The sequence below is a fragment of the Anomaloglossus baeobatrachus genome, chromosome 2 (genome assembly GCF_048569485.1).
Source record: "Anomaloglossus baeobatrachus isolate aAnoBae1 chromosome 2, aAnoBae1.hap1, whole genome shotgun sequence".
Taxonomy (NCBI): Eukaryota; Metazoa; Chordata; class Amphibia; order Anura; family Aromobatidae; genus Anomaloglossus; species Anomaloglossus baeobatrachus.
Window position 1 is genome coordinate 46034471 of NC_134354.1, and position 16065 is coordinate 46050535.

The 16065-nt window shown below is 43.4% G+C and overlaps 1 protein-coding gene across 1 annotated transcript in view; it reads right to left on the minus strand.

Moving 5' to 3' along the window:
* The window catches only part of TIAM1 (TIAM Rac1 associated GEF 1), a 349052-nt gene that overhangs the window by 257 nt on the left and 332730 nt on the right, over window positions 1-16065 (minus strand). The window contains 7 exon segments of the mRNA XM_075333370.1: window positions 1-1386; window positions 6725-6897; window positions 7044-7131; window positions 9566-9644; window positions 9646-9669; window positions 10133-10191; window positions 13460-13568. The exon segment at window positions 1-1386 is cut by the window's left edge and continues 257 nt beyond it. Coding sequence (XP_075189485.1) covers window positions 884-1386; window positions 6725-6897; window positions 7044-7131; window positions 9566-9644; window positions 9646-9669; window positions 10133-10191; window positions 13460-13568 — 1035 coding nt within the window. The 3' untranslated portion in view covers window positions 1-883.

Genomic DNA, 16065 nt, shown 5'->3' on the forward strand with positions numbered 1-16065 from the left:
GTCTTCATCGGAGACTTTCTTTTATTAAATATATATATGCGTATAAAACTAGTGTGCCCTATTCTCTATGAAAGATTAGATCATCTGTACTTCTGTAGGCTTACAACGTAAAATGCCCCCTCGTAGCCCCTGGTGTCCCTGAATATTAAAAAAAGGTATAAATTAAAAGAAAAAAAAATAGATATATAGAACTTTTTAGGTTTTTTTCTTCAAGTTTTACATCTGTGTCTGTGGGAAGAGTTTGGCATGGTTACAATTTTTTTTATATATATATAAATTATTGTAAAACTAGTACTTTACAGCATGACTCAAATAACCAGCAAAAAATGGGGAAAAAAACAGTTTTGCAACAAAAAAATTCCAAAACTATTCCTTCAAAAAAACACTTAAAAAGTAGAAATAAAAAAAAAAAATACAAAGCTACTGAAGCGTAACATTGACTGGATGGGGCAAAGGAGGAGAAACACGGCAATATCAGAAACCAGGGAAAAGGCGTTGGAGGACACAGGAGTGATCGAGCGGTCACGACATAAATCCCTTTGTGCTCTCTCTTTATACATGACTTGAACTGCGCCTCTCGTCATTTTCCGCCATGTTTTGTACATTACCCTTTCTGGTCCAACCCTGAATATAATTTTTTTTTTAAAGAATAAATAAAAAGAATAAAAAGTCCGACCTCCTCCCCCCCAACTCGGAGGAGTGGACTTGTGTAACAGGATTTTGCATTTGCTTAAATTGTAACCAGTTGCGGCTTGATGGCCGGTTTTAGCTGCCAATGTTGTGTATGTGCAAGTGTGCAGTCTAGAGGATCACAATTCCACAGTGCATGGAGGGGTAAACCGTCACTTATTCTGACCCTTTTACAGCATGTAAAGTGATAGCTTCATATTTCTGTGTTCAGTTTCCTAGCAGGCACAAAGTCTTCTCGTTTCACCCATATGACTTCTTCAGTGGTGCTCTCGATGCTCCCGTTTAATCCGGAGAACGCAGTCTGCTTCTTCAGCTGGGCCATTCGGGAAGCGTGAGTGGCCATGGAATTCTGGACCATGCTATTCTGAGGGTTACTGGATAGGGAGGTGGCTTCTAGTTGCTCGCTTAGATCTTTCTCCATAGAGCCACTTTTGATAGACTCGCAGTATTCATCGTCACTACTGAGAATGTCTGTCTCCTTAACGTCTTCTTGCTCTTCGTACTGAGCAAGATCGAACTGTTCCTCCACCCAGCGGTCGGTGTCGCCGCTGCTGGTCGTCTGCTGCGGAGGTTTAGGTTCAGTCTCTGTTTCGGATTCCTTGTCCGGGCTTGTTGAGTAGACTGTGTCAGAGTCTATGGTAAATCGATTTCTCACGAGGCGTCTCCTTCGAGCAAGAGACCTGCTGGGTGCGGAAACTGAAATTAAAGCAGACACGAAGACAGAACTGTAAGAAGAAATGCAGAAAATGACTCTGAAAAGTCAGATATGTACAGATAAAGTAATGGCAGAGTCTGTGCAATAGGGAGGGGGTTGTGTCATGCCTAAAAGGGGTTTTCCCAAAAACAAAATTCATTTTAAATCAATAGATCTTGGAATAATACTAATAATTCCCACAATTCGATGTGATTAAGAAAAATGTTCCTGTGCTGAGATAATCATATACGTGTCCCTGCTGTGTACTGTGTAATGGCCGTGTCTGACCGTACAGGGACATGGCCTGATCATACCACATCTCCTAGGGAGGGGAAGAAGTAAAAAAATGTATACGTGCAAAACAAATTTTTTTTATGAGGTAAAGCAATTCCCTGTTTTGCGTGCAGTGACCTTCCAGGACCTGCCGAGGATCACATGGCCGGAATCATGTGGTATGTCCAGATGTTGTGATTGTGTGCGCGCGTATGTGCGATATTGTGTGTGTGTGTGTGTGTGTGTGTGTGTGTGTGCGAACGGATCTGTGAGTGTCGGCAGGAGGCAGAGGAGCACGGCGTGCAGCACAGCTGCTGGGACCGCCCACCGGAGGGCAGAGGGAGAAGTGTGTGTGTGAGAGATATCGGATGACAGCCAGACGTGTATGTGTGGTGTGTGTGTGTGTGTGTGTGTGTGTGTGTGTGTGTGTGTGTGTGTGTGTGTGTGTGTGAGAGAGATCTGATGTCGGCCAGACGCAGGGGAGGCGTGCAGCACACCTGCTGGTAGATCACAGGAGGATCTGGGAACCATACAGATGCCCTGGGCTGGTAAGTATGACGATCCTGGGATGAGGGGGGGGTGGGGGGGGGTCTGCTTTTTGTGGGGGGTAAACTTACCCCCAACTAGGTCTCCTCGAGAATAAAACACCCCCTGAAAATAAGACCTAGCGCTTTTTTCAGGGCAAAAAAAAAATATAAGACCGTGTCTTATTTTCGGGAACACAGGGTATATAAGATTATCTCAGCACAGGAACATTTTATATAACACTCAATTGAGGAACTTACATTCAAAGATCTATTGGTTAACCCTAGAACGCATACCTGGGCCTCGCAGGCCTGCTAGGTCACTTGTTTTCTATGGTAGATTTCTATAGTTGCGCGTTCTAGGGTTCAACTATACTTTATTAGTTGGAAAACCTCTTTACGACCTTGCCATTTTCGTTTTTGTTTTTTTTAACCCCTTCTTCCAAGAACCATAACGCATATCTTTAGTCAATTTAGCCATATGGGAGATTCATTTTGGTGAGACGAGTTGTACTTTTGAATGAATCCATTCATTTTACCATATAGTGTACTAGAATGCTGAAAAATAAATTCTAAGTGCAGTAAAACTGCAAAAAAAAAAAAAAAAAAAAAAGCAATTCCGCAATTGTTTTTATATTTACTATGTTACTATGTTCACTATATGGTAAAACTGACCTGGCAGTATAATTCCCCAGGTCAGCACAAGCATGTAGATACCAAACATGTATAGTTTTATTATTGATTATTATTATTTTTATTATTATTAAATAATGTAATTATTATCATTACAGTGATTATATTACTATTAGTATTACTATTAGTATTACTACTATTATTATTATTACTATTATTATTATTATTATTAATAACAATAATAACAACAATAATAACAATAATAATAATAATGAAAAAAAAGTGAAAATTTGTAAAAAAAATTTGCAGTTGTCACTATTTTCTAAGACCCCAAAAAATGAAAATATTCTGGATCCGGGGCTGTGTGAGGGCTTTATTTTCGTGCCGTGAGCTGACGTTTTTACACATATCATTTTGGGCTAGATACGATGTTTTGATCTCCTCTTATTGTGTTTTGAAGCAATGTTATACCGGCCAAAAAAGTGTAAACCTGGCCTCTTGAGGTTTTTTTTGTTATGCTGTTATCCAATCAGATACATTTATTTTATATATTTTGATAAATCAGACATTTCTGAAAGCAGCGATAACAAATATATTTTTTTTTTTATATTAGTATGGTGTTATTTTCAATGGGGATATTAGAAGCACATGTTGGCTGATTAAATCAGCTGTCAAGTGCTGGGAAAGTTGCAGGCCCAGCGTGTGAGCCCGCATCAAAGAAAGGGACACGATATAGGACGTAAATGTACATCAAAGATCGTGAAGGAAGTAACGTCTTTGGGACTATGACCATTTTCACCTTGGTATTTTCCTCCCCTTCTTCCAAGAACAATATACAAACTACCCCCCCCCCCCCCAATCACAATAGTTACATGGGAGGTTATATTTTTTTTTTACGGGACAAGTTGCGGATCTGAATTTCATCATTAGATCTACTATACTGTGCACTACATGTAACCTCCTACTACATGTGGCACCTCCTATTAGTACCAAGAGGTGTCGGGGATGTCACAAGGTAGTAAGAGGCTCTCGGTGCTCTGGCCCATTAGCCACTGACTAACAACATGGCTACTGGACTCTAAATCGTTCTACTAAATTCCTGTAGGTAGTTAAGTTACAAGTCTGTGGCTTTTGTGTACTAAAATACGCAGCTGGATCCATATATAGACTAACAACAGATCAAACAGAGGAAACAACAAAGGGAAGAAGAGGAGCATCGTATCAAGGATGGAAAGGCCAACAGGTTTTCTGGTCACTAAACTCAACATCTCAACATTGCTTGTCCCATGACCCCATGAACAGATTCTTTTCTCCCTTATTGGCCAGAGGGGAACCTGATGCACTATTTTGCTCACCCCCTACCACCGTAAAAAAAAATGTATAATGGTGGTAGCTGGAAGTAATGACACTTCTTAATGTGCTTAACTGGAGCCAGGAAGCCAATACCAATATTAGAAATACTAAAGCATTCTTTAGCTACTTCAATACAGAAGCTGTGGATAAATAACACCAGGTTTCCTTGGAATTTTGCCATGTATAGTACGGTACTACGGGATCATTTGTCCTCGTAATGACAGCGGGTATTAACACCTCCATTTTTTGAACCGGAGAACAAAATTGTACAATGCATGTAGCTCATCAGGCAGTTTCTTGATTCGGAATGACGGCAGCGTCGTACACGTGAACCCCGATGACTCACGTTAAATTACAGCCGCCAACTTCGCTCGTGTCTACAAATAACCAATTTCTGTTCGTGCAATGTATTCACACAGAGTTCTATAAAATCGTCAATAAGGCAGCGGATATAAAGTAAAACGAGACCACGCACTACACACGTGGCATAATTTATGGATATTTTTACTGTGAATTATGTGCAAATTAAAGGAGTTCTCTCACCACAATGCCCCAACCATCTTCTACTAGAAGTGTCAGGACAGAGAAGTGCTCAAACGCTTTCATGCATTACGTGGACGAATGTTCAGCAGAAAGGCCACCAAGTAACGCTACAATTTGTCTCGTCGAAGTGGGTGCTGCTAAAACGATCTAAAACCATAACCCTCAGAGTAGTTCCACCATTGAGGTGCCCATGCAGAGAAGGAAGCTTTGGTTAAAAAGGTTCCTCCTGTGCCGGTATGGAAGCTTTGGTTAAAAAGGTTCCTCCTGTGTCGGTAAGGAAGCTTTGGTTAAAAAGGTCCCTCCTGTGCCGGTAAGGAAGCTTTGGTTAAAAAGGTCCCTCCTGTGCCGGTAAGGAAGCTTTGGTTAAAAAGGTCCCTCCTGTGCCGGTAAGGAAGCTTTGGTTAAAAAGGTCCCTCCTGTGCCGGTAAGGAAGCTTTGGTTAAAAAGGTTCCTCCTGTGCTGGTAAAGAGCTTTAGTTAAAAAGGTTCCTCCTGTGCCGGTAAGGAAGCTTTGGTTAAAAAGGTTCCTCCTGTGCCGGTAAGGAAGCTTTGGTTAAAAAGGTTCCTCCTGTGCCGGTAAGGAAGCTTTGGTTAAAAAGGTTCCTCCTGTGCCGGTAAGGAAGCTTTGGTTAAAAAGGTTCCTCCTGTGCCGGTAAGGAAGCTTTGGTTAAAAAAGTTCCTCCTGTGCCGGTAAGGAAGCTTTGGTTAAAAAGGTTCCTCCTGTGCCGGTAAGGAAGCTTTGGTTAAAAAGGTTCCTCCTGTGTCGGTAAGGAAGCTTTGGTTAAAAAGGTCCCTCCTGTGCCGGTAAGGAAGCTTTGGTTAAAAAGGTCCCTCCTGTGCCAGTAAGGAAGCTTTGGTTAAAAAGGTCCCTCCTGTGCCGGTAAGGAAGCTTTGGTTAAAAAGGTCCCTCCTGTGCCGGTAAGGAAGCTTTGGTTAAAAAGGTTCCTCCTGTGCCGGTAAGGAAGCTTTGGTTAAAAAGGTTCCTCCTGTGCCGGTAAGGAAGCTTTGGTTAAAAAGGTTCCTCCTGTGCCGGTAAGGAAGCTTTGGTTAAAAAGGTTCCTCCTGTGCCGGTAAGGAAGCTTTGGTTAAAAAGGTTCCTCCTGTGCCGGTAAGGAAGCTTTGGTTAAAAAGGTTCCTCCTGTGCCGGTAAGGAAGCTTTGGTTAAAAAGGTTCCTCCTGTGCCGGTAAGGAAGCTTTGGTTAAAAAGGTTCCTCCTGTGCCGGTCCCTTCAGAATTGGGGGCTAAGTGGCACTGATGACATGGCCTTGACAGGTGAGCTCAATTGGTATTGTCACACGATACCTGCGAGCAGTGCACGTGGGCTGGTGGGTACCTGAAAACTTGCATTACAAAAAAGACCATAGAGAGGAAGCCTTAGGGTACACTCACACGAGCGTATGAATCAAACGAAAATCTTACATTGCACTCAGGCCAATGTTATTCAATGAGGGAGAGCAGTTGGTCAGGTTTTTTTCATCCAGATTCTGGATGAGAGAAAAGTCGCACCATGCTGCGATTGTCAGCGAGAGACGTGTCACTCGCACCCATAGAAGTCTATGGATGCCATTGAAACATTGGATTGCAATCAGATGACATCCGAGTGCAGTGCGATATACGCACAGGCTTACAATGGAGGATATAGGGAGATTAATCCCTCCATTTCCTCCGCAGATATGATCCAATTGCAGGATTGGGGCACAGTTGCATGGCACTCGGCTCACGCTGGAAGCACAGCAGGAGCCGAGGGTCATTAGCATATCTCATCCGATGCACTATGCCATATTATCGTGTGAATCCAGCCTTAAAGTGTTGCTCTAATGCCACTCACAATGTCATGAGTCTCACTCATTGCAGAAATGAAAAGCAGGAATGATTTAAGGTTTTGCCCTCTCGAGGGATAATTGACAGAAGCCCAAGGGTCTAATTTTAATTTTTATTTTTTTTTTACCATTTGATATCAAATTTTTTATTCAGATTAACGAATTTGCTATAGGTACATACACCATTATAGATACCTGCTCTGTTCATGGCAGGACGAGCTCCCTTCAGTGCACACAACCTCTTCCCTCCAAATGGGACATATTGCTGGGAGTTGGGTAAGCTCTCCGTCTTCAGCAGCTGTCTCCTGTGCTTGTCCCGCAGGATGGAGTGGACGGCTCTCAGGAACTCCTTCTTGCTATCTGGAGAACTGCAGAGACACACAGACCATTAGATACGGATGAAGACATTGTAGCATTAGTACCCAAACCATATACAATACACTCCTCCACTGACTATATGGCTCTTACTGTATGTATCACATACACACCGGAATTAGAGGTCCTCAACTCCTACCTGCAACATAAGTGGAACGCTCGCTCCGGTCTTCCCTCGGATTCAGACTTAACATGGACAATTTCACAGACTGAGTTGGTCTCTGCATCTAATGATAAAGATACTTGTTAATAAAGATGCCGGTTTTGTATAGGTTTTCATGCTGTTTTCTAGTTTCCCTTGAAAAAAGGAATTTACTATGACCCGTTTGTCAGACACACAACTATATTAAAGGGACGGTTCAGCACTTCACAATGGGGCATACGTATTTGTGCTGGATATTCCTTATATTTTTGGTAAAGATTTCAGTGCTTGGATAGGATCTCTTATGTGGAGGTTGTCTCATCAATAAAACCCGTTCTCAGTGTGCCGTATTCGAGTGTGATATAGGCAAGATATAAAAGGTGTCCCCTGTTGGGTAACCCTCAAAGGGGCTCAAATGAAGAGCTGCACTTACCCTGGTGGTTTTGACTTGTCTATACTTCTTTTACCAGTAGGTTTTCATTAGCCCCAGTGTCCCGTTTTCCTAGTGCAGCTACAGATCACCTAAGTGTACTATGTGGATCCTCAGCACACCCGCTGACCTCGTCATGTTCAGAAGCTCCATGGGCCTATGAGCACAATGTTCGCAATGACATCTGCGGTCTGGTCTCTTAATGTACAACCAGTCGAGGAGAAGAGGAAGTCATTGCTGACATTGTGTTCTGATGCCGAGACTTATGGGGTGTCTGAACGTGAGGTCAGCGGATCTGCTAAGGAGGTCACAGGTAGTAAGAGGCTCTCGGTGCACTAGTTACAAGCACCCGAGCATGGTAGTGTTTACTCATAACTAGCTACGAGTACTGAGCATCAGAGCATGGTAGTGTCCGCTCATCACTAGTTACGAGTACTGAGCACCAGAGCATGGTAGTGTCCGCTCATCACTAGTTACGAGTACTGAGCACCAGAGCATGGTAGTGTCCGCTCATCACTAGTTACCAGTACTGAGCACCAGAGCATGGTAGTGTCCGCTCATCACTAGTTACGAGTACTGAGCACCTGAGCATGGTAGTGCCCGCTCATCACTAGTTACGAGTACTGAGCACCTGAGCATGGTAGTGCCCGCTCATCACTAGTTACCAGTACTGAGCACCAGAGCATGGTAGTGCTCGCTCATCACTAGTTACGAGTACTGAGCACCTGAGCATGGTAGTGCCCGCTCATCACTAGTTACGAGTACTGAGCATCAGAGCATGGTAGTGCCCACTCATCACTAGTTACGAGTACTGAGCACCTGAGCATGGTAGTGCCCGCTCATCACTAGTTACGAGTACTGAGCATCAGAGCATGGTAGTGCCCGCTCATCACTAGTTACGAGTACTGAGCAATCAGAGCATGGTAGCGTCCGCTCATCACTATTTACTAGTACCGAGCACCTCAGCATGGTAGTGCCCGCTCATCACTAGTTACGAGTACCGAGCACCTCAGCATGGTAGTGCCCGCTCATCACTAGTTACGAGTACCGAGCACCTCAGCATGGTAGTGCCCGCTCATCACTAGTTACCAGTACAGAGCACCTGAGCATGATAGTGCCTGCTCATAACTAGCTACGAGTACTGAGCATCAGAGCATGGTAGTGTCCGCTCATCACTATTTACTAGTACCGAGCACCTCAGCATGGTAGTGCCCGCTCATCACTAGTTACGAGTACCGAGCACCTCAGCATGTAGTGCCCGCTCATCACTAGTTACGAGAACTGAGCACACCGAGCATAGTAGTGTCCGATCACTAGTTAGGAGTACCAAGCACCCGAGCATGGTAGTGCCCGCTCATCACTAGTTACGAGTACTGAGCACCCGAGCATGGTAGTGCCCGCTCATCACTAGTTACGAGTACCAAGCACCCGAGCATGGTAGTGCCCGCTCATCACTAGTTATGAGTACAGAGTACCCGAGCATGGTAGTGCTCACTCATCACTAGTTACAAGTACTGAGCACCCGAGCATGGTAGTGCCCGCTCATCACTAGTTATGAGTACAGAGTACCCGAGCATGGTAGTGCTCACTCATCACTAGTTACAAGTACCAAGCACCTGGGCATGGTAGTGCTCGCTCATCACTACTAACAACCTGTTTAAAAAATTCATACCACAGAAGAAGCAGCAGATTCCTTGGAGCAAGGAAATCTTTTACAAATATATGACCGAGAAGAAAAAAAAAAAAAAAAAATTGCAAAAAATATTGATTTTCCTTATACTTTTAGGGTGAAAACCTAAAACCTATTACATTCATTCAAATAGGCACAGTGAAAAATACTGGTGCGTGCAGAATGAACCTAATGCATCCAACGTATGTCAAAAGTGAGTGTTTTTGGCACAGTGAGCAAGGTTGCATCTGCATTTTCTTTTTGTTTTTACTATATATTAAAAGCACTGATGACTGCTGCACTTTCTGATACAGATATATCGTACATCACATGTTCATTTATAAATTGAAGTCAATGGCTGGTGTCTGCCTGGTGTATACAAACGCTGTGCCGCTGTCAATTTATCAGGACGGCTGATACCTGATGTAGTCAGAGCCCGAAGCTGCAAAGCCTCCGTAGGGATCATGTGCCTAAAACGAATCGGATCCCGATCCTCAAAACATAGAAGCGCGATGTGAGCCGCCCTGAAAAGAACAAAAAAGATGTTAAGTCTCATCCATTTGCATGGTATTTTGCGGTGACCCTTGGAGGGTTGGACAATGTGCATCTCTGACTATTACGTACACTGGTATTTGTCACCCATGTTTTAAAACACATGTATCCCACGTTGTACACATATTTTTAATTTTTATACTAAAGACCAGGCTCCAGAAGTAAAAAAAACGAATGTCCTAAAACAATTATGAAAAGATTGAAATCCACTGACTAAACCCAACAAAATGAGCCTCATGTATCAAAAGTGAAAGGAAAACTGGTTTTGTTACCCATAGCAACCAATCACAGTGCAGTATTTATTTCATAAACTGAACTGGTAAAATGAAAGCTGCGCTGTGATTGGTCGCTATGGGTAACAGACAGTTCTGCTTTTAGACACTTGATAAATCTGCCCCATAGCGTTTCCTTAATTTACAAAGGCTGGTAACTCACCAGTTTCTTCTTTTGCTTGGAGCTGTCCTTGTATACGAGCACAACGGCAGTCTTAAAAACTGAAAATGAAAAGGGAATTATAGATTAGGAGCCATGTAATATTGGGGCCAACCCAGACTACACAAACTATATACCCCTTATAGCTGTAAATGACTTAAAGGGGTTGTCCACTACTTGGACAACCCCTTTTCTTCCCCTTGTTCGCCCCATAACAATAAGTAAGCCTATACTCGCATCCGATGTGGCTCTAGCGATGTCTAAAGCAGTGTTCCCGGGGCCCACGTGACATTGTTATGACAAGCGAGCCCCGTCCCAATCAGCACCCGGCGTCTGTTTCTCCGCCTTCAGACATTTGAGCAGGATGTGAGCGCTGCGCTGACTTCCTGCTCAAACATCCGATGGCGGGAAGATGGAGCCCGGCTGTTAGGTCACGTGGCCCCAGGAACGTGGCTTCAGACAACGCCGATACCGAAAGGGAGTATAGGCTTATTTATTTTAATGGGGGCAAACAAGGAAAATGAGTATGGGTTGTACAAGCAGTGGACAATCCCTTCAAGATAGGAGTCCGGTATAAAAATGTAAGGCGAATAAAAAAAAAAATGCAAAATATTAATAAAAAAAATATACACTAACAAAAAACGTTAGGGATATTTGGATTTCGGGTGAAATTTCAGGATAATCCTATAATGCGCTCTAACCTTTTCAGGTGAACTCAATGTGACCTTCTCTAAACTTTTGGTTGCACATGTCCAACTGTTCAATGTTTCAGGATTTTTTCCACAACCTGCTGTTCTCCAACAGGGAGCTTAATGGCAAAATCCACAACAGGTGTTTGATCCATGAATTTCCCAATAAATTTCAGGGTTCAATTAGATTTGGTATTAAACCATCCCCCTTCTCATGACAGTCACATTTTGACATCAGGAGACCAAAACGACACCTAACAATTGAATAGCAGTACTGCACCATAGCGAAGCTTCAAGCAGGATGCTCTCAAACGGAAGTGACCACTGAGCTTGGAGTATCACAGTGTCATCAGCAGGTTGTACAGAGACTGGAAGAGTCTCAGAAGAGCAGAGAAGTAGACGTCATTTGGCCACATCTCACACGGATTATCTCTTCATTATGAACAATGCCCTTTGGAAACAGATGATGAATGCACACACAACTCCAGGCACATATAAGGGAGGGGAGAGGCACCCAAGTGTCATGTCAGACGGTTCAAAACAGTTTACATCAGCGTGGTCTGCGTGCTAGATGACCCGCAAGGGTACCAAACCACATTAAGTGGCACAGGCGTCATCTACCCTGGACGAGGAACCAGTGGGCCTCAGTACTGTTCACTGATTTAAGTCGATCACACTGAACAGTATTTATGTCCACAAACAATATAAGAGTGCTATGCATCAGCCACTGTTACCAGACGAGTCTTTGGTGGTGGTAGTGGTGTTAGTGTGGGCAGTTGTCTGGTCAATACAGAACGGCCTATGAGGGCTGTGGAGTCGGTAAGCCAAACCTTTCGACTCCGACTCCTCAAATTCTCTTGCACTGACTCAGACTCCGGCTCCGACTCCGGCTCCTACATATATTGCTTATAGTTAGGTGAAAAATTTATTGTAGTACATGAATGTGTATGTGAACATCAGACATTTAATAATTTTTATGATACAATAATCAAGATATTTGGATAGAACATAAAATATATTTATTGGAATACAACTTTAGAACACAAAAAACTGTAATAAATTGTAAATATGTAATACACTATGTAATATACAGTAGATTACATATATATCTTGTGTGTATATACACTGTATTATGTATTATATATATATATATATATATATATATATATATATATATATATATATATATATATATATATATATACACAATTTATTAGTTTTTTGTGTTCTAAAGTTGTATTCCAATAAATATTTTATGTTCTATCCAATTATCTTGATTATTGTATCATAAAAACAATTAAATGTCTGATGTTCACATTGTACTACAATAAAAAATTTTCACTTAAATATAAGCATTATACTAAATATTATTTAGTAAAATATTCAGCACATTCTGCATTGCACTCCTGTCCCTAATTTATTATATATTTTAGGAGTCGGAGTCGGTGCATTTTATACCGACTCCGACTCCACCAAAATGAGCTCTGACTCCGACTCCACGACTCCGACTCCACAGCCCTGGGCCCTATACTGTGTGAATGGTACAGTGACAGCTCCTACTACTGGAATAACAGTTAATCCAGTCATTGTGCCTCTGCATGTACAACACCAGACTAATTTCATCTTCATGGATGACAATGCTCCAGCTCCTCAAGGTCGCATCATTAGGGAACGGCTGCTTCAGACTGGGGAACCGTAAATGGAGCGGCCTGCACTTTTTCCAGACCTAAATCCCATAGAAAACCTATGAGATCAGCTGTGTCGCCGTCAAGAGGCCGTAACTCTGTACTCCAGAACCTAAATAACCTGAGGGCCGCTCTTTAAGAAGAGTGGGATACCAATAACTCCACTTGTGACCAGCAGAAGACGTCGTTGTCAGCTGTAATTCATGCTCAAGGCCACATGACAGTTAAGATATTGACATTTTAGGGGGTGTACCCACCACTGGTGTTGGCTTTTGTTTTAATAAATTATTTAAGTTGAGGAAATCACCATTACATACTTTAATTAAATGCCCTACTCTTGCTAAAATATCACTGTACGTGAACTTTTCACATTTTACATAAATTTTACATGAAAGCTGAATACCCCTAACTTTTTGTGCGTAGTGTAAAATGGGGGGTGTAATAGTGTCTGGTTAAACTTCACTATACGTTCAGGAGAAACCATTAACTCCATCATGATGTGGGACGTCAAAGTAGGTCCTTACGACTGGTGAGGGTACATGAGTGCGCTCATTAGACATGAAATTATAAAATTAAACCTGGGCAGTAAATGCTGTAAGGAAAAATAATCAAAATGCTCAAACTGGCATTTTTTGGTCATCTGACATCTCAAATAAACGGAATAAAAAGTGAAAATGTTGATCAGAATGGTGTCAATAAAAAAAAAAGCCCTCACAGATCCATTGATGGAATCATTAAAATATTATGGGTTGAAATAAAAAATTTTGCCCCCCGGATTTTCTTTGAATGGTGTAATTCAAAATTACAACACGTCCCGGAAGAAAACAAGCCCTCACATGGCTAGGTCAATGGAAAAGTACATAAACCAAGGCTATTGGAAGAAACAAAAAGTGCAAAAACAAAAATTGGTAGTAATGGAAAGGGGTTAATGTTACACAAACAAAATAAGAACTTACCAAAAGTCGCCAGTTCAGGGTCTTTTTTCCATTTCCCCAGTGACGCCGGAGGATTGAGCCATATCACGGTGTTGTGTAGTAATAAATCCCCCATTGATAGATCTGCAACCTGCAACAATACCACAGCTCAGCTATTCTCAACTATGAGAGGTGGAGGCACAAACCGAACTTGCGGCATGGTACACACATGGTGGTGAACCTCACAACAAACCGTGGATAGGGTGTCAACTACATGTAGGTATCCACACCAGACAAACTTGGGTTTCTATCCTAAAGTGTCTCCTGCCATATTGCTTTTATTGCACCTGGATGTTCCCTAACATTTCATAACATAGTGGAGAATGAATAGGCCGGGTCAGGACATTGGCAGGGGCCATCTCCAAACAGAACAGCATCAATAAGTGCAAGACTATTGGCAAGTGAAGTCACAGCAGTTTGTAGAAATGTTAACAGTCACTCGCGGTTCTCATTGGATCTGCATTGCTTCTCCACTTATGCTAAATCTGTCATGGAAAATCATTTTGCAGAAGGTTTTCAGAAATCCCATTTACTTAAACAGAAGTCATTTCATTGCAGATTTGCAGCGTGAAAAAAGAATCAGCCAATCATTTCTCATCATGAAAGCTCAGGCGGCAGATCATAAGTCTTGGTCTGAGCGGCTATAGCTATTGCACCCAAAAAATGTACAACTTCAAAATAACCCCAGAGAAAGAATATAAAAGATATCTGCTTAAGAGCCGGCTGAATTAAAAAAGAGAGGTATCCTCATCTTCCTTTCTTCTGAATGAGTAGTCCTCATCCTTCTTAATCAGAGGGATACCCCCACCTTCCTCACTAATTAAAGGTACCCCCCATTCCTTCCTAATCACAGCTGTACCTCCACCTTCCTTCCTAATCATAAGGGCACCCGAACCTTCCTCCCTAATAAAGAGCCATACCCCTACCTTTTTCCTTAAGAGCTGTAGCACGCAACGTTCCTCCCTAATGAGAGTGGTACTCCCACCTTCCTACCCAATAAGAGTGGTGCTCCCACCTTCCTTACCCAATAAGAGTGGTGCTCCCACCTTCCTACCCAATAAGAGTGGTGCTCCCACCTTCCTACCCAATAAGAGTGGTGCTCCCACCTTCCTACCCAATAAGAGTGGTGCTCCCACCTTCCTACCCAATAAGAGTGGTGCCCCCCCCACCTTCCCTACCCAATAAGAGTGGTGCTCCCACCTTCCTACCCAATAAGAGTGGTGCTCCCACCTTCCTACCCAATAAGAGTGGTAGCTCCCACCTTCCTACCCAATAAGAGTGGTACTCCCACCTTCCTACCCAATAAGAGTGGTACTCCCACCTTCCTACCCAATAAGAGTGGTACTCCCACCTTCCTACCCAATAAGAGTGGTAGCTCCCACCTTCCTACCCAATAAGAGTGGTACTCCCACCTTCCTACCCAATAAGAGTGGTACTCCCACCTTCCTACCCAATAAGAGTGGTACTCCCACCTTCCTACCCAATAAGAGTGGTACTCCCACCTTCCTACCCAATAAGAGTGGTACTCCCACCTTCCTACCCAATAAGAGTGGTACTCCCACCTTCCTACCCAATAAGAGTGGTACTCCCACCTTCCTACCCAATAAGAGTGGTACTCCCACCTTCCTACCCAATAAGAGTGGTACTCCCACCTTCCTACCCAATAAGAGTGGTACTCCCACCTTCCTACCCAATAAGAGTGGTACTCCCACCTTCCTACCCAATAAGAGTGGTGCTCCCCACCTTCCTACCCAATAAGAGTGGTGCTCCCACCTTCCTACCCAATAAGAGTGGTGCTCCCACCTTCCTACCCAATAAGAGTGGTACTTCCACCTTCCTACCCAATAAGAGTGGTACCCCCACCTTTCCTACCCAATAAGAGTGGTACCCCCACCTTCCTACCCAATAAGAGTGGTACTCCCACCTTCCTACCCAATAAGAGTGGTACCCCCACCTTCCTACCCAATAAGAGTGGTACTCCACCTTCCTACCCAATAAGAGTGGTACTCCCACCTTCCTACCCAATAAGAGTGGTACTCCCACCTTCCTACCCAATAAGAGTGGTACTCCCACCTTCCTACCCAATAAGAGTGGTACCCCCACCTTCCTACCCAATAAGAGTGGTACCCCCACCTTCCTACCCAATAAGAGTGGTACCCCCACCTTCCTACCCAATAAGAGTGGTACCCCCACCTTCCTACCCAATAAGAGTGGTACTCCCCACCTTCCTACCCAATAAGAGTGGTACCCCCACCTTCCTACCCAATAAGAGTGGTACCCCCACCTTCCTACCCAATAAGAGTGGTACTCCCACCTTCCTACCCAATAAGAGTGGTACTTCCACCTTCCTACCCAATAAGAGTGGTACCCCACCTTCCTACCCAATAAGAGTGGTACTCCCACCTTCCTACCCAATAAGAGTGGTACTCCCACCTTCCTACCCAATAAGAGTGGTACCCCCACCTTCCTACCCAATAAGAGTGGTACCCCCACCTTCCTACCCAATAAGAGTGGTACTCCCACCTTCCTACCCAATAAGAGTGGTACTCCCACCTTCCTACCCAATAAGAGTGGTACTTCCACCTTCC